Source organism: Molothrus ater, chromosome 1, assembly GCF_012460135.2.
Source record: "Molothrus ater isolate BHLD 08-10-18 breed brown headed cowbird chromosome 1, BPBGC_Mater_1.1, whole genome shotgun sequence".
NCBI classification, from domain to species: domain Eukaryota; kingdom Metazoa; phylum Chordata; class Aves; order Passeriformes; family Icteridae; genus Molothrus; species Molothrus ater.
In genome coordinates this window covers 41,308,340-41,327,344 of record NC_050478.2, presented here as the reverse complement: position 1 = coordinate 41,327,344, position 19,005 = coordinate 41,308,340, and the positions used below count along the sequence as shown (strand labels likewise).

The 19,005-nt window shown below is 38.3% G+C and overlaps 1 protein-coding gene across 2 annotated transcripts in view; it reads right to left on the bottom strand.

Annotated features, from left to right (window-relative positions):
• Positions 1-469: 469 nt before the first annotated feature.
• Positions 470-19,005, bottom strand: part of RBMS3 (RNA binding motif single stranded interacting protein 3) — a 705,920-nt gene continuing 687,384 nt past the window's right edge. The window contains exons 14-16 of one of the 2 annotated variants that reach the window (XM_036406615.2): positions 13,054-13,134; positions 10,408-10,535; positions 470-6,594 (exon numbers count right to left, since the gene is read on the bottom strand). In XM_036406615.2, the coding sequence (XP_036262508.2) occupies positions 6,588-6,594; positions 10,408-10,535; positions 13,054-13,134 (216 nt within the window). In that variant the 3' untranslated portion in view covers positions 470-6,587. Of the gene's footprint in view, positions 6,595-10,403; positions 10,536-13,053; positions 13,135-19,005 lie in introns of those variants that run through there. The other variant, XM_036406614.1, reaches the window with a different exon arrangement.

Here is a 19,005-nt window from a genome sequence, read left to right as displayed (position 1 = left end):
CCTTGTTCCCTGTGAGATATGGCTGAGGAGGCAATTTACTTTCCACTTTCCTTTCAAGATGAAGTATGGCTCACTCTACCACTGCTTAGGCTGTACTTATTCCACAAATAAAGATTTTCTGTCTTCCATGTGGCAACTTTTGCCCTGAAGTCACTCTTTAAAATAAACCTCAGAAGCAGAGGCAATGTTCTTCTAGCAGGTGCACAGCTGTGAGCCTGGACAGCAGATACCCACCAGCAGTGTACATTCAGTCCTGGTGGGAGAAACACTTCCTCCTGGATTTCACCTCCTAGCATGTGGGTGGCTGTGCAGCAGAGCTGTCCTGTCTCTCTGATTCCTCCCTTCCATTTGGTGAAGGTGCAGAGGAGGCAGACTTTGCTGCAAAGCCTTTCTGCTCCCTCTGTGCTCAGCCACAAGAGTCACAGCCTTGGGAAGCCTCTCCAGAAAGGTGCCACAAGAACACAGAGTCACCCAGCTCTTTTCTTTCTTTATTTTTTTATTGAAAGCTTCATCAAAGAAAACAGAAGTTTAAACCTAACATCCACTGATCTACAGAAAGCCCCAGGAGTGGGAAAATGGCAGCTATTTAGGACTGTGTTACAAATGGAAAACATAAAAAAAAATCATAGCAGTACAGATCTTTCAGAGACATTCTGAGACATCAGCACACAGATGCCCATATAAATAAGATTCATAATTTAAATGTATCACAGAGGTTCTGTATTCTACATTTTGGCTGCAGTGAAGTCTGTAAGGGCTGTAAAGAACCTCTGACCCATTTTTGTGATGCATGTTTTCTTGATAGGAAGTTCATCTGCTTTCAAAGCTGCTTTGATTTTTCTTACAGATAGAATCCATTCATTCTCCTTTAAAAAGGAAAACAATTAAAAATTCCTAAATGAATTCTGTACACTTCCTGGTTTTACATAAAATTGTTTTGCCTCAAAAAGATAGTAGAATTTTCTTCCACTCTGGAATACATCATATTTAATAATACTTCAATTACATAAACATCATGTTCTCTTCTTTAGGCTGTATTTTTGGGCTTTTAAAAATATAACTGACTGTAAATTTCACCAAATTCATAAAATTATTATCCAAGAGAAAGACACTTAAAGGCAGAAAATTAATGTTGGGCAGGTACTCTTTTAAGGACAACAGATCCAGATCTTGGAAGGTGCTTACACCTTGCAGGCTATGGACCTACAAGGAAAAATGGATTTGTGAACCTGTCAAGGGCTGACATTTTCCACTTCATTACACATTTTTATTAAGGTGAAAGAACTCAGCTGTCACTGTTGGGGAATTAACAGTTGAACTGAACAACTTCAATAAACTCAAGAATTTTTTCTTATCATGGAAACCTGAACCAGTGCTGGGATTAATTTCTTTTACAGCTTTACTCTCATAATTTTTTGTTCAATTTTAACAAAGAGCATGTTAATAAAGGGGAGAAGAAAGGGTCTCTTCTGCCTGCTTTGAGGCACAAAGGTGAATAAATCTCTGGGGTAAATACAGACCTCTAGCCTACTTGGGTGACAAGAGCAAGATAGAAAAAGTTGGTGCTCTTTTTGAGAGGAAAATAACTCTCCTTACTCAGCATCTTTGCTGCTTGCTGAGATTCTAGAAATCTGCTCCACTGAAGGGGAGGAGAAGTCTGCTGCTCACTCAGCCCTCCTTCTGAGAAAGTGTGCGTGCATGACTGTGGGTATGCATATTAGAAATGAAAGGAGTCCTCGTTACTAGAGTCAATTGTCATTAAACAGAAAAGACCAATGCACCAAATGTCAGCAGTTTTGTTGTTTTCTGTTTTGCATTTCCATCACACCGTGACTGTTTTCTTGGTTCATGTGGGTTACCGATAAAGACCAGGAAAATCCCCTACCCTAGGGCACTTCTTTTATATCCAGACCAATTTCATGTTAAATAAAGTTTTGAAAGGAAATGTTGACCACGCGTGTATCAAACATTACTATCTTCAACTACCACATTTGGTCTCATCACTAAAAATGGATTGATTCATTACTTTAAGCACATTATCACTCTTTAGCATGACTCTTGCTATAGGTGGAGTTAAGTGAGTCTGCCTAAACCTGTTTTGCTCATGTCAACCTCAGCATTAAAATGAAGTGGCATGAGGAGCACCATCAAGCTTAAAACCATGAAGCATGGCAATTTTTTAAACACTTAGGATCAGTCTCAATCTTCAGTACCATAAACAACATAATATAGATCCAAATACTATGACATATTAAAAATAAACTTTATTACAATGCAGGCTTCCTCAAATTTGCTGAGTTTTGGTACACATACATACATAAATAATACCCTTCATTTGATTTTTACTTGAGTAAAAATCCATTCGAATGCTATAGTCCAATTGCCCGTTGAAAGTTTAAGCCCTCACTTCTCTAATGACCAGCCTTTATCTTCCAGGTTTGGGCATGCATCCATAGCAGAAGATGATACAATGTGATGCAATTGCTCTCAGATATGCCTCATTCTGCATTACGGTGGATTTCTTGACCAACACAACCAAGGCAGTCTCTTGGTAAACAGAACTACACAAGTAAGCACAGGCTAAGGACATTTCAAGAGTCTGTTTCACCAGAAGGCAAAAAGAGGACATTCACAACTTGAGGCCTGACTGTCACAGGTGAAAAGTGCTTACAAAACCAGCAGTAGAGCCAGATAGGAAGAAGAGTCCCTCTGCAATCTCAGTGGGAACAGTGAGATTTTTTCAGTGCCCTGATCTACACTTGGGTCAGCACCTGCAAATATAACACTCTCTTCAATTCCACTGTGTCTTTTTTTTTTTCCCTCAATGTTAAGTGACAAGCCCAGGTATTCAGAATTTTCTAGCCATAATTCATAGTTTTCTGACACCCCTTTTGTATTTATCTTTAAAGGTAAAAAAAAAAATTACCAAACCTGAACATCCAGATTTGATTATTTACAAGAATTCAGGTGTGATGGAAAGTACGTACGCAGTTCAGTTTATGGATTTGATATTACTTCTAGACCTCTGGGCCAGGCACCATTGCCTTAGACATCTAGAGTTGCTTCTGCAATCTTTCAGGAACTCTCCTGATATTTAAAGCTAATTTGGCAAGACAGACAAAAATATTGACTTTACAAATTCAGGTCTTCAAAAAAAAAAAATGGAAACCAGAAACTAAACAGAGCATAACTATAAACCTTCAAAAAACCATATTAGCCAGAACAAACATAAAGAAAACCAGTTTAAGGTTTCAGAGGCCACCAAGTGACAACACCCATGCAGCAAGTGTGCTGCTATTTCACTGTTCACTTTTATCTCATTTTTAACTTTTAGAAATGAGTTACGACTTTCTGAGCATTTTGTAAGTTCCAAATAAGCTTTTTTCTTACCTTATGATCTATGACTGTTTATAATCAAGGCTCACAGTGTTTACAATTCATAGATTTCAAGTACCAGTTCACTGTTTTTTTGGGATCAGTAAGATGATGAATTATATTTAAGGGGTCCATTTTCTTTCCTCTTCTTCTTCCTCTAGATCTTTGCTTTGTTTCTTTTGATTTCAAACACTATTGAACATTATAGCATGGAAAAGAAAGGAAACAATTCTAATACAGAATGCACTTGAAACACTTTAAAGTGACAGGCACTGTGATATCATGTTGCCTGCCTAGCTTAATAAAAAACACTGAGATTGTTTAACTTTGCTGAAAAAAATAAGAAAAATGTTTCTGAATGTATAAATAAAGCAGCAGAGCTCTGAATAGAAACAAGAAGGTACCTCAGCATATTCATCAGCCACATGGTAGCTACCTTGTAGCCTCATTGTTGATAGTAAATGAGACTTTTTGTGTGTCACATTAGAACTAACACAGAAACAAATGTCTTTATTTCATATTTAACTGACTTGTGCCTGGGGTTATCTCCATTTGTACAAATAATTCAGAGAGAGACAGAAAGAGAGTATGTGTAGAAAGGAAGAAAATAAGGCTAGATTGATTTTTTCCCTCATATGCCCTCTAAAGAAAGAGGGAACCTTTATCCAAGGACAAAATTCAAGCGCCCCTCTCAAAAAGCAACAAGTAATGAGACAGCACATGAAACAAAAAGAGAGGTTTGGGGTTTGTTTCTGAATTAAAAACACGTTGTGGATGATGTTGTTCTTTTACTTTGGCATCATCTGGTTTTCAGAAGTGTTGAATACCAACAACTACTTTGGAGGAAGCAGAAGTTTTATCACTTCTGAAAATCAGGCCCTCTTCCTATGGTGAAGAACCATGTGAACTCCCATTTCTCTCTTTTCTGTGTTGCATACCTAGCAGCATTTACTTGGGAAACCCCCTCCCCCCTCCCATTATGTTAAAAAATACGATTTTGTTTTATCAATTTAAAAAAATAATTGTGTTCTTTTTCCCAAAAAAGTCAGGTTAGGGAATCACAGACCTCTTTTTAAGATTGGGCAGCTGAATCAGATTGATCCAATACATATGTTTTCATTTTCCTTATTTTTAATGGATACCCTGTCTCTAATCCACCACAGTAAATGTGATGAGCCTTCCCCTCTCTTCTGGATGGAGGAAAGTTTAAAAATGTTTGGTTTAATATTTACACATAGATATGTGTGTATGTATGTATATATGGAAATGCTGCTTCACTTCTGCCTCCTTAAGGAAAAAAATCATCTTTTGACTTCCTTCTCACCTTTTTCATTTGTCTGTTTGGAAGAAGTAAGGGCCGTAATCAAGATTTATATATGGAAAATAACTGTCATTCCTAAAACAGGTTTTGGTGGATTAAATTTAATTTTTTTTTTGCCTGATCATACTAATTAGTGATTGTCAGCCAACATATTAAGACAACAGAAATCATAGCAGAGAAGAACAATTTTTAACTTCCTGCCTGCATGACAATACGACATAATTTTCTAAATTTCTGCTTGTATGGGAAAGCTAAAATGAGAACAGATATCAAGTTTGCTTTCTCTTATATCTACCTGGCAACTCAAATGCAACACTGAGAAATAAATGCACAATTAAGGTGGCTATGCATGCTGGACGATGACAAAGACTGAGGTGAAGAAATGAATTGGTATGTTAGAATTCAGAAGGAAGACTGTTGTTTCAGTAGAAATACCAAAGATCAGGTAATTAAAGAGAAAAACTCCCCAAAATTAAAGCCTGCCTGGACAGATTAGTTGGTAGCCCAATCCCCCTTGCTTTGGAATGTTCTCCAAAGCACATCATCAAAAACCTGAACAGCTTCTGATACCAACTATTCTGAAATTTCCACTACAAACATATGCAGTATGTAAAACACCAGTGGAAGATAGTTTAAACAAACAAGAAAGTAAGAACTGGTCCGGCCATGTAGGTCAAATAAAGATTAAAAAAAAGAAAAAAACCCTCTATCTTCTGGACTGCGTTAGGGTGTCACTTCATCTTTGGTATAAAATAGGCCATCCATAGGCTGCATTTGTTCACAACTAGGAAAGACTACAGAAATTGTCAACAATTTCTTCTATCTATTGCTTTTTTTGCACTTTTTTTGACCATAAGCTCCTATCTACTTAAGTTTTTTTAATGCTCTTAAGCTAGGTTTTTGCAATGTGACAAGCAAAGCGGACTAAAAACTTCTTAAAGCTCATAAAAAAGACTGCAGATAAAAAGCACTAATGCTTTTGCTAGCGATCACGCTTCGTAAATAAAAAAATCTGCATTCTGCAAGAAAAAAACCCTGCATTCTCTATAATGCAGCAAGTTTTTTTCTCAATTCAATAACTTTACTGTAAAATGCTTTAGCCTTCTAGATTTTTTTTTCTGTCAACACTTAAGACAAAGTTCATAAAAGTCCCAGCATTTTTCCAATCCTTTCAGTTGCCACAGTTCCTTTTATCATCAACTTTTCTTCAAAAGAAGAAAATCATTTTCTTTTAAACTGTACAGTTTATTTTTTGTTCACCCCAAAAACTCAGTCTATTAAACTTCTGCACCAGCACCGGTGTGAGCAGTTTCAATTCATTCTCGGGTTTTCTAACAAGACGTTGACAGCTTGCCTTGAGAGCCTTTGACGTCCTTAAAATTAAGGCAATTAAGATTCAAGATAAACCTTACCTAAACGTTTCTTTTAAAAAAAACCAAAAACCAAAAAACCAAAAAATACTCTAGATTAAAACAAGAAGAAAAAGAAAATGAGAGAAAAAGAGTAGCTTAATTTTTGAGGAAGACAATTGGTTTTCATCGCAACTTGCTCCCTCTTGACATCATCAGTTTTTCTGCTTAAAAAAAAAAAATCTAGCTACACCTCCAGGTAAATTCTGAATTCAAATGTTCGTCCAGATGAAATGTCAACCCAGCATTTTTCCTCTGGGTTTTTCCTTTAGTTGAAAAAAAAAAATAGCAAAAATAAAATTGTCAGACTACATGACGGAACCATTTGCACAGCACATAAAAACACTGTTTTGTTTTCGTTGGGAAAGGTAGAAAAAAAAAAGCATTCATTTGACGCCTGTGCAAACTGGAAGCCAACTTCTTGTTCAGTGAAGTTTCTCCATTCAAGGCAAAGATTTCAGACCGACATTCTTCAGTCCTGTTTATTGTCTGTAAAAACAATTGAGTTAAAGTGGTCATTAAGTCAAAACAACTTTGAAATAGCCTCATCTCCTTTTTTTCCACCCAATTCCCTTTAAAAGTTATCCAAGCTAAACTAACTTTACAGCTGTTTAAATATGAAAACACCACTAAGCTGAAAATAGTCAGGCAAAAATAGGGAACTCCTACTTTGGGGACATTAACACATCCTAAGCAGATGAATTTACTCTTTGAATGCTAGGCATTAATAGGCAGTCTAACTACACTGAAATGAGATGAATATATGGCTTAACACTGTGTAAATCTTTCACAGGTAATTCAGAAAGAAGGTAAATATTTTCATAATAATAAGTGCCACTATTTATTTTGGGTATTAATAATAAAATGAAAGATAAAAATTACAATAAAAGAATACAACCAATTTGCTAGAAAGAACACATTTTCTGATGGCAAGAGCAATTACACTGTGGAGCAGTCTGCTTAATGAGCCAGTTAAGGCTAACTTAGCAGAAACCTTCAAAGCAATATTAATTAAAAAATATATATTTTTTTATCATATAGTGTAATATCTTTCTTAATTTAGCAGAGAGAATAAGGAAAATTATCAATCTTTTTCCTCCAGAAGATACCTCTCATTTTGTGTTTTTGATGGTTCATGTTACTTACATCTAGCTTATTTGAAAAAGACTGTATGAGATCTTTAAGAGAGACCCAAAAACTACATAAAAATTCTATTCTGTGTCTAGGGCTATCTGTAAGGGTCAGCTGTTACTTTTCCCAGAGTCTTTAAAGCTTACATGGAAAAAATCCTTTCCTGACCAAAGTTCAATACAAGAAAGTCCAGCACCTTTCCTTTTGCAAACATTAATGCATTTGCCTTGCTGAGTTTAAAATAAATTAAGAGTTAAATTTGAAGAATGTTGATGACCTAACATTTGTCACAGAACTTTTTGTCTGGGAGTGTAAACACAGAACTGTAATTTTAAATATTAATTTTGCCAAAGGGCTTTTTCATTGCATGACACCTGAAAATTAATATTTTGGAAGTTAAGAACAGATTTATGTGGAATGCAACAATTAACTATTGTCTTCAGGTTTTCTATGCATAATTTCTTGTAGGACTACTCAAGTTGGAAGCTCACCTCCTGAGATTTTACTGCCCCTTTGGGTCAAGTGGCTGCCAATAGGTGCAAAAGTCCAATATCACCAACACAGCACATGCCTTCTAATCTAACCTGGCATTGTTTGCCTACAAAAGGCTCCAGAAAAACATATCCTTTCCACATTTAAAATCAGAGTATGTTGTCCAGCAGAGTTTTGCTTGGAGGTAAGAGAATATACTTTTTGGGGGCAAGGATATCCATTGATCTCCACTGATCTCCACTTCATAGTCTTCATGCTTTTTTGTGCAAAATTAAATATTTACAAGGAAAAAGGGGAGTAGGGTCAAAAATAATTAAGGTGATTTCCTCATAAATTAGATTCCTCTGCTCAGAATCAAGGGCTTTTTTTATCTACACAATATGTAGCCAGGTTTTTGCCATGAAGTTACCATTTCTGAACTCTGTGGGTGGGATCCTCAAGTACAGCATTCAGCATATTAAATAAAAGAACACGTATGCTGATTAGAAAGTGGAACTTAAATTCCAAGTTTCATGGTTTATTTTTACTTACAAAGAGAGTACAGAGTCCTTATACCACCCAGTTCATTCTTAGTACATTTTCTCTCCTTCGTTGCCTGCAATTTCATGATTGTTGCAAAGAAAATAAATGTAAGGAAATATACCATTATAACTTTTCTCCTGACTGATCAGCTCCCATGAAATAATTTTATATAGTCTGCCTGTTCCTTTGCCTATATCTGCCAAAATCATTATCCAGTCATGTTAATTACTTTCTTATATCTCACGTTGACAATCACCATTTTGTATCTGGCATGATGTTTGTTATTAATAAATGTGCCCTTTGAAAAGCAGAGTAATAAAATAATATTTTAATTATAAAACAAATTCACTTGGTTTTATATTAAGGGTTACTGGAATATTTCGTCAAAAGTTAATTTTTAAAGACAGAGATTGTGTATATTTTCGTTTGTTTCTACAGCTTCCCACACTGCATTTCTGCCTGCAACTGGCAGTTATAAATAGAGGGCCAATTTCAGACTAAAAAAATACTGAAATAAGCACAATAAAAAAAATCTGTGGTGGATCTGCCTGTCTGATTAAAAAAGAAAGAAAGTCCTCTGAATATAAATGCCAGTGCCATTACAAGTATATTCATCGCTGCAAAAAGGCTGTAGCTGACAAGGAAAGATGAGGGATCTCATTTTCAGGGAATTCACCACATGAGCAAGAAACACAGCATCCATTTCAATAAAGAATTGCAATGTAGTTTTCTCCTGTGCTGGAAAAATGCCAGAATCTGCAGCTCACAGCTACGTTATGAGGGCTTCTAGACCTGAGTCCTTTTTCTTTGAGATGTAAGAGAAAGGGAACTGAGACACAAAAATCGTCAGATCCAAGTGCTACAGAACATACTCATTAAAACAAGCCAACAGGATGGTAGAGACACATATTTCTCTCTTTGCCTTTTATATGCTGTAAGTATTTTGCAATCATTTATTTATAGGTGCTAGAGAGACTGGCAGCTAGAAAGGATAAGCATACATAGTCTGTGTCTCCAATTGGGTAGCTTGTGATTGATTGTTTTTGCAATATGTACATACAGATATAGGCATGATATAAATAGTCTTCTCTTTTATTGTGGTCAAAACCACATAAATCTGAAACCATTTGATACTCATGGTAGACAAACAAATGCATCTTTCACTTCCAGAGGTCAAAAATGAAGTAAAGCAATTGACAAATTGTTATAATTCTAATCTTTTCTCTACCAGCTCGCATCTGATGCCTCTAAGTACAGAGTCATGATGCATTGACTGACATATCTATCATATTTCTTGTCTGGCTATTTCTCTACTTTCTTCCCCAAGATAAAACATGTATAATTCTATTTTCAAAGTGATGCTGGTGTTCAATATACATGTATTAATGAAAGACTGGATTTGTGCTTCCTCCTACAATCTGACCAACATTTATCAGTCCCAGTGAGTATCCTGTCAATATGAAACCTTCCCTTTGTAAAGATTTTTATTGTAGCAAAGAGAAGTTGTGTTTGAAGAGATTATTCTGAAGATGAAGGGACTCTTTAGAAGTTCTAAATACAGCTGTCAGTTTATAAAGTTTGAACTTTCCAAGGTATTCCATGAGAAGTAAACAAAGGGAGCAGAAGAATGGAGACAGACTGAACAGTGCTTCTACCCACCTCCTTATCCCTCTTCTTCCATTTCCAGGTTCTGCCTACTCCGTATCTGCATGGCAGTTTTGCACAATCACAAATACCAACTTGGGGTAATTTACACTGCTTCATTAACTACACTTTCAAGAAGAAAGCTTTACATGTGCCAGTGTGCGCTGTGCCAATATTTTCACCACTGCAAAATTTAAGCCCTTTTTAACCTCTGATGCCAGATGCTGCTTTAGCCCAGCATGATGATTGTTAACACAGTTGTTGAGATCCTTCTGAGTCCAGAAAAGCAGCAGACAGTTAGAGAGCATATCACTGTGGGCAGGAGCTCAAGGACATTTTGCCAGATTGAGAACGTCAGCCAAAACCTTTTGCTAATTACAGTGCTCTATATCCAGAATTCATCAGAACTTAACAAAACTATTCAGAATTTATATTTCTGAAAGAGGGAGTCAAATTTGGCCTGCTATAATCAAGAAGCAAACCCTTCTGACTCCAAAGCCTATGCCTACTTACTTAGACTGTTGGTAAGAATATGCAGGCGCATGTTCACTGGATGTTTCCACTGTCATCTGTTGCTGTTGACCACTGGCTTCCTGTGATGAAGATGCTACTGTCTGTGGAGAAGTATCAGCAACAACACCCTAGGGAATCAAATGAGAACATGAAAAACTTACTAATTTTGCTCATGGCAGTGAATTATGTAAAAGAGCTCAGCACCAGCTCACCTTTCACACATTTCTCTAGAGATCAAGAGAGTTTGAGGTAGCAGAACCACATGCTAACACAACAAACTCCATCAGTTTTAGAAAGCTAATTCAGCAACAAGAAGATTTCTCAGCCTACCAGCAGAACTTTGCTCTCACAGGTTGCAGCAAAAAACACCCTCCTCAAGGGCAGTTCCCTGCCCATTCAAAGCTAGAGGCAAATCTTCTGATTCTGGGTTTTACTTGGCTTTTTCACAACGTATACATACCTCTACTAATTATTGCTTACCTAGCCCAACTTCACAGTGAGTTCACATTTATTTTGTTTGATTTAAAATGCAATAAAGGCAGAATCTAGACCCACTGCTTTCCACTTTACTACACATCCAAATGAATTTGAGTCACCTTAGAAGAATGCTGTCCTTTTCTATACACTGTCTCTATGCATGTTCCCTTCAAAAATAAATTTGCCTTACACTAAAGACTTTAATCTGTTAAGTCAAAGCTCCAATGAAGTTTTGTTTTGTTTATATATTTGCAAAAAGTAGATAAGTAAACACATAAAAGATTATATTCATGAATGTAAGATTATGCACAATTCCTTATCCTATTTAGACAGTCTGAACTTGGTTTAAGTTTTTTGTGTGCTTTCAAAGCAAGATACATTTTCTTTCCTCTACTCTCATGCTTGGTGTGTTGGTCTCATGAATAGCAAGTATCTTCAGGGAACATGCTTTATTACTCTACTGCACACAACAGAGCCAGAAGAGGGAGCACAAAGCACTTGCTTTGTTTTTATTTGAGCCTCGTGTAAACAACAGGTAGTTTATTTTAAAGCATCTGTTAAAATATCAGTTTCATTTTTCAGAAATTCTTTATATCTATTGCTTAGCAGACTGCCAGTATTATCTTTTTCTGTCTACTTCCTTGTCTTTATCCTTCTCCTTTTGTCCACCTCATCTTGAGATTGTAAGCTTTCTGGGGCAGAGACTGTATTTTTTGGTCTCTGCTTGTGGAGCATCCAGCATGGTAGGGTCCTGGTTCATGATGCTACATGAATACAGATAAACATTAACAATAATCATCATCACTGGATAAGAGCAAAACAGGCTATAGATCCAGAAAACATTTTGATTATTATAGTAGATAATTATGACATTGAGTTACTTTAGAAGGCATGACTGTACTAGCGAGTGAGAGGGAGGAGGGCTCAACAAGTAATTTAAATTAACCTTAATTCTCATTTGGACAGGTCAGCATGGTGTGCAGACAACCCCATGATATGAACCACTTTCTATCCCACCATGTCCTTTTAATTCAGATTTGTATCTGCCTGATTTAGACTTAAGAATGGCAATTGAAAAGAGGCACTCACAGTGCATTTGCAAACAAATGAGGTTTAAGGCAAAATCATACCGAGGCAAAAAGGACTGAAACATAACCAGCTCAGTACAACAGAACAGCAGTAGCCTTTCCTGTGGGACCTTATCTGGGAATAATTGCAAAGAACCAGGAGAAAACAGGATAAGCCCACTTGACGGCTGGCGAAGCCACGCCAGCAGTACCACTAACTCACATCCTCAAAGCACAGAGTAGTAATAGCACAAAATCCAAAGTTCACACAGATGAAGACAGAAGTACAGAGACCCTGGCACTCCTTGCCTTACCCCAGAGCAGGGCAGAAGTTGTTAATGAAAGAGGGTAGTGCCAAAGAGAAACACACAGGGAAGAGGATGCCAAGGCTCCCTCCTCTCGCTGTGCTCAGCTGCCCTTATGAAGCTTCACAGAAGTGGAGGCCAAGCTGACGCTCTCCCAGCAGCTTGTGGTCTACAGGGTTGAGTAAATACTTACTCATTAGACTGTCATCAGCATGACTCAGCCCCAAGGAGGGAGGGAGCGAATCCTTCCTCAAGGATGAAAAGCACTCAGTCAGTGCAGCATCCTCCATGTCTGTATATACAAGAGGAAGGTTTCCATTGCTCAATCACTTTTTCTGGTGGCTAAATGTTTCAGCAATTACCTATGCTTGCTAAGGACCGCATCAAACCCTCTTGCAATCTTCTCTTCTTGAAATCTCTTTTGGTTTCGTGGTCTGCCTGCTGGGTTTGTTTTCCTGTCTCTTCCCATCTCCCTCCCAAGTACATGGGGAAAAAATAGTCATAATCACTGATGTTTTTATTCCGTGTCCTGCTGTACAACAAAACAAATGCAAAACAAGAGCCCTTGCAAATAATTTAAAAAATAAAAAAGAGGGGTTAGAAAAAAGAAGGAAAAGGAAAGAAAGAAAACAAAAAGAGAAAGAGAAGTGCAGTCCTCATTTAATAAGCTGGAAGCTTCCAGCCACCACTCCATAAAGAACCTTTAGGCCCCTTTCAAACAACAGGTGCACAAAGACATAATAAGTAAGAGTTCTGTTCCCCCTTCACTCTACTTTAATGGATGGAGATAAACTTACTTCAATAGGGACAGCTGTTGGAGGCACAGGAGTGTACTGGGGAATGTATGTCCCTTGCATAGGTGCAGCAGCAGTCATATACTAGAACAAATCAAAAGCAAATGAACAGTAGAAAACCACAATTAAGATGCATAAAACCATGTTAGAAGAATGACATTCTTTCAATTTCCCATTGAGAGCTTTTAATAAGACTGTAGCATATTATTTCTTTTAAGTAAGGACTTTAGGTACAACTTACCCAGCTATAAAAAATTGTAATCTTGAACTTCAAACTCAGGTCATATCTGAATACAGGCAATAGTAAACATCTCACTGACAAAAGCAGATTGTTCTCTAAAATTGAGAGACTCCTATTTGCATTTACAAAAAAATCAGTGGAGACATGATAGCAGTATATATATAGATATATATCTTATCTAATGACACCTATAAAACATGATGCATGAAATTTGAGAGGTTTATTCCATCTATATTTACCCCATCAACAGCAGAAGTTGGGTTTACAGGGATACAAAGCTGCAGATAGGTGCAATCCAAGACAGGAGAAATAAAGCAAGAGCAAGATCCATCTGGAGTTTCTCCTTTTGTACACAGGTACCTTAGCTAAATTCTTATGGCTGATTCTTACTATCCAGGGATCTTTCCTATGCATTTTGAAACTTGTGCAAATTATTATAGCAACAATTTGTATTAGCTTCTCTGAAGGATGGTCTCTCCCAAGTACTACAAGACAATCTTTTTTAAAATTCATGTACGCCTGTGAATTTTGTCATTGCTATGGTACTGATTTCTTTATATACAGCACTTCTCAAAAACCTCTTGAACTGAATGCAGCAGTCATTGTTCAAATTTTCAAATAAAGTATTGATATTCTGTCCTTAGATCTATATGTACTTTTCTTTCTACAATCCAGTCCTTACTACATGTCTTCACTGACAAGAATCTCAGAATGTGCCCAATCCCCCAACTGACTGTATGACACTTCCACTACATGTTATCTTCAAAGACACACCAAAGATCTGAATCAGCCCACAATGCATTTGATGAATTTTAAAATGAGTTAAATATAGCTTTGCTTCCTGGCAGAGCTAGGAAGTGCTTGCAAGATTTTATTCCGCTGTTTATAGTAAAATTTACATTTAAAGCACTCTCCCACCTCAATTTTAAACTAACTGGATGGTTTGATATGCCTGTCACAAACATGCATTGTGAAATGGCAAAGTGGGGTGAAGACTGCAGCAATGCTGGAGAAATGCCTAAGGGAATGACAACAGCATATGTAAGAATCTCACAGCTAAATTCTGAAATATTCTTTCAAGTAGAAGAAAATAAAAAGTATTTAAGTGAAATTGTTTTCTATTAAAAAACTAAGTGAGGATCATATGTGACATAGAAGGCATACTTGCAATATGAGCAGCATATGGTGTTGAGAACCCTTACAGTATTTTTCCCCAAATTTACAGTGTTTTCCTGAACTTGAGCAAAGAGACAGGAGTGCCCTCAGTGTCTGTGTGCCTGTATCAGACCATGCTTTTCTGCAGCTCTTTTTCCTTGTTCTTCAGGAAGAGAATTGAATTCAATAGTGTTTTTTATGAAGGTTAACTCCCCAAAAGCATTAGGCCAACTCTCCCTATTGTACTCAGTGCAGTTGGGCTGTTCTCCTGCCTCACAGATTAAGAGCTAATGAGAATGCTACAGTGGGGTTTTGCAGAGCTCCTTCTGCTCCATTCATTCTGCCTTGTAACATGCCCTCACATGTTGGGAAGACATCTGTTGTATAGCATTGTTCTAAATTTGTCAATATTTAACATTAACCTAAAGCACACATTCTTAGAGTTCTGCAAAAACCTGCAAGGGTTCTAACATCCATGCAGTCTAACTTCACTTGTACAAATATATAGAAACTTTATTTGAAAATGTTAATTTAAATAATAAAGTGGTATCATTCAATTTGAACTTCCTCTGTTTTCTTCCTTGAACCTGGCAGAAGAACAACATTCAGACTCTTATAAGATGCAGGTGTCAGCCATTCCCTACCTTACACACAAACCCATGTGACAATATACAAACAATAAACTATTCAACTGCCTTTTAATTCAGACCACTCAATTTTTGCAAAATCCTTTGGCACTGTGTTCTGTATCACAACAATGGAAACTGTCTGGGAATTACTGATGTCTTTGCTGACTCTAAAAGCACTGCTCTCTGTAGTTGTGCAGTTTCTTACTCTATTACTTTTTATCTCTTGGGGCAGATCCTGATCTTCCTTTCCAGCCTCCTTCATGTTGCTTCTTTCACTGCCAGACAATCTCTAGGGAAAACTGTACTGTTAACTTGAGTGTCACTGGTGGCCCTGGCCAAAGCCTGCCTGCCCTGGTCTTTTCAGATACTCACACCTCCTGGTTTAATTTTTTTTGCAGAAGTTTTAACTGAATTCAGCCAAACAGCAATGATTTAAAGCACTGGAGACCAAAGCTATCGAGTTACTTGCCAGACTCCCTGGAGAACTGTAGGAAAGTGACTTCTCCCCTGCATATAACACTCTGCATGTCTAAATATCTAGTACTAATAGTGGATCAGTTTTTCTGAAAAATCCTTTAGAGTTCTATAATTAAAAAGAAAAATGTTGTTAGCCAAATTAGTTCCACCAATGGCATGAATGAAGTCAAAGTACTTGTGGCAAAGATTTTGGTCACAGGAAAATTTAGCCAAGGTTCAGTGCTACAGAATACTACTGCTTTATAAATGGCCCTGGATCACACAGCAGCAGTGGTCTGTATCACAGGTACACACATGGTGCCCTTTAGTGGAATGTCCAAACATATTTAATGCCTTCCTCTTTACAAATATAAAGATACACTCACCATTTTGGGCAAGAGTTATTGGGTCAGGAATTGAACATGTTATGAGGGTGCGGTGGTTTGACAGGAAATATGTTTTCTGGGATGCTGTGGTCAGGCCAATGGGTGCTCAGATTTTAATATTGGCACCTAATGTGGCCATTGGGACATTGGATCCGCCTCTGAGCACACGGGGTTAAAGCAGGGCTCTCCCCTGGGAGGCTCTCTTGGGTTCTGGCCAGGGAAAGGTTCAGAGCTGCCCTGCCCGGCTGCGGGCTGGGCGGGGCAGGGGCAGCCATGGGGCCGGGTGAGGTAGGCCGGGCCTGGACAGAAGGGAGGGGAAGGCCCCTGCAGGGTGGAAGGGTGGAAGGGTGGAGGAGGAGCACTGAGAGGCATCGGGCAGCCACCCCCCCTCCAGGAGAGACAGAGAGAGAGCTGTGCCTGTGCTGGTGCCACCTTGAAATTTAATAGTGGCCGGCTGAGAAGGAGAAGGGGGGGGGGTGCGAGAAGGTGCCCAGCTGGGCAGCTGTGGGAGTTCTGGACAGACAGAGCCTCAGATTTTTAACCCTTTTCTTGGATGATGGAAACCTTACAAATGCTAATCCTCCTGGAGCTGAATGAGAAGAGATATAGAGATGAGATAAGAGGAAATGGGCCACGAGAGAGATAGAGAAGAACTCAGGTGGAAGAGATGATGGAGTGTCTTTTGCTGGACTCTTTTTGTATAGCCACGGACAGAGCCATGTTTCCTTGTGATACAGGGACTGCATTCTAGGGGGAGGCAATGCCTCAGGACCAAGAGGGTTCGAGGTGGGTACCCCTCGGCCCCAGGGGGTGAAAAATATGGGGGGGACAGATGTCCCAAAGTTGAGACTGTGCCTTTTTGGAGTGGGACGAAGCATCCTTTAAAGTCGACCCTAGAAGCAGCTCTGGTCCTGTGTTCAGTGGTGAGAGCACTGGACATGAAAGGAAGAGGTCACCATTAGCACAAGAAGGACTCCTTCTCCTCTTGATGAACTGAGGATTGAGTATTCTGAAGGGTGGTGCTGGACTGAGAGTCGATGATTTGGGGGATGTATTGTATTGAGAATTTGGTGGGGAGGAGGAGGAGATGTATTTGTGAAGTTTTCATTTTCCTTGTGTGTTTCCTTTTTTTTCCCTTTCCCTTGTAGTTTAGTTAATAAATTATTTTTTTTCTAAGTAGGAGCCTGCTTTGCTTATTCCCGGTCACATCTCACAGCAGAAACCAGGGAGAGGGTATTCTCATGGGGGCACTGACATTGTGCCAGTGTCAACCGTGACAGGGGGTTGGAACTGGTTCTCTGTCTCCACAGTCTCACTGAAGGGTTCACTGAGGTTCTGCAAAAATCTTTACCAACCTATAAAGGACAACTACTACTTTGTTCTCAGAGACACATAATTGGTAGTATCTGAAGTCCCCTCACATGCAGCACAACGGAGTCCCAGCTGAGACCACATGGATTTGGAGGTGTCTGCCCTGCTGGATCAGTTTCTACTATGGGAAGTAGTGCTGGGAAGCTGCTTTAGCTTAGTTTGTTTACTAACAATGTAATGAAAAAGGAGACATTAATTTTTTTTATAACTGACACTAGCTCAAGCAAGTTTACATGTATTTCTTTCCTTTGTGAACTACATAATCCTAATTCTCTGATCTCACAGGAAAAATAAAGATTACACAGTGCTAAGGCACAATGTCAGTGTTGATACTTACAACAATGGGTTTGGATAATGCAAGAGTTGAATTCCTTGTCATGAATATTCATGGTTGGTTGTTTAGCAAAATGCTTCCTGAACACTGCTGTTTAGCAGCTTCCATATTCAGCACACAATGAGCCCACTGGAATCTGTGTCTCTTCCTGGGTCCCCCAGACCCTTTGCCTACCTATTCTATTAAAAAATGTGCTCTGAATCTGTTAAAGTGAATAGTGTCCAGGCTAGGAGGTGGAAAAGGTATTCAGAAATTATTATGAGATTTAAAGAAAAGTTAAATATTTTTTATGTACTCAGTTTAAGACTACCCAGGATGAAAATTCTAGTCTAAGGACATCCTTGAGCTGAGGGACTCTGTTGTAATGCAGCTCAATTTGGATTACAGCTCCTGTAAATATACATATTCTGCACATGGCTTCCCATCTACCTCATGAACATCGTGTAACTTGGAAGTCGGCAGATGGCAAACACAGAAGACATCTATGTCAGAAGGCCACCACTGACATTTATTTTCTCTGTGAACCACACTCAGTACAGTTCTTTATCCACACATATGTGTGAAACAGAGTCAGCATGACTCACATGCTCAGCTCAGCAGCACCCAGCTCCATCCACTAAATATCAATATTATGAGCACTGAAAGGAGAGAATCTGAAAAACCCAAATGCATCCTTTCTTTGTCATGTGTTTCCATCAGGATTAAAGATTCTTGTGCTGTGATGTGATCAGTCATTCAACAAGGTATGTGCAAGGCAGAGGAAACCACTGTTCATTCTTCCACAGCTGTACAGGCTTTGTGGGTCTAAAAGTAGAAGCTGCTCATTTCTGACAGTAAAATGAATTAGTGACTCTACAGGCAGAGATGATGGATCTGGAGGTTATAAGGGAGCTTTTCTCAGCAGTCTGATCCTTTAAAAGCCAGTAATTTCTACTACAGAAATTGACTACATTGCTGGTGGCAACAGGCTCCTAATTTGCTTGTAAACTATTGTTTTCTTCATACAGAACAGAGAATGAATGTTCTCAGCACTGAAGACGTGCAGTATTATAATATGATTCATGCTTTATGATGCCCAACTGCTTAATTCAGACTGCACTGATCAGGTACCAATTTAGTCTATATGCTACATTAAGAATTCTACTCGTGTCTTTTCCGATGGGGTTTTTGTTTTTTACCATTTTGAAAGAAATGTGTGGAAAAATATGTAGCTAGAAAACAAGAGTGTTGATGTACACTTACACCTCTGTTCTTTCAGAACCTGCCCTCTGTGAATACAAAGAGTTAAATGCCAGGAGGTAACAAATGAGGAGAGGGTTGAGGGGACAAAATGAGATCCCTCAAGAAGGATCATGTTTAATTCAGAGAGCAACATCACTTCTT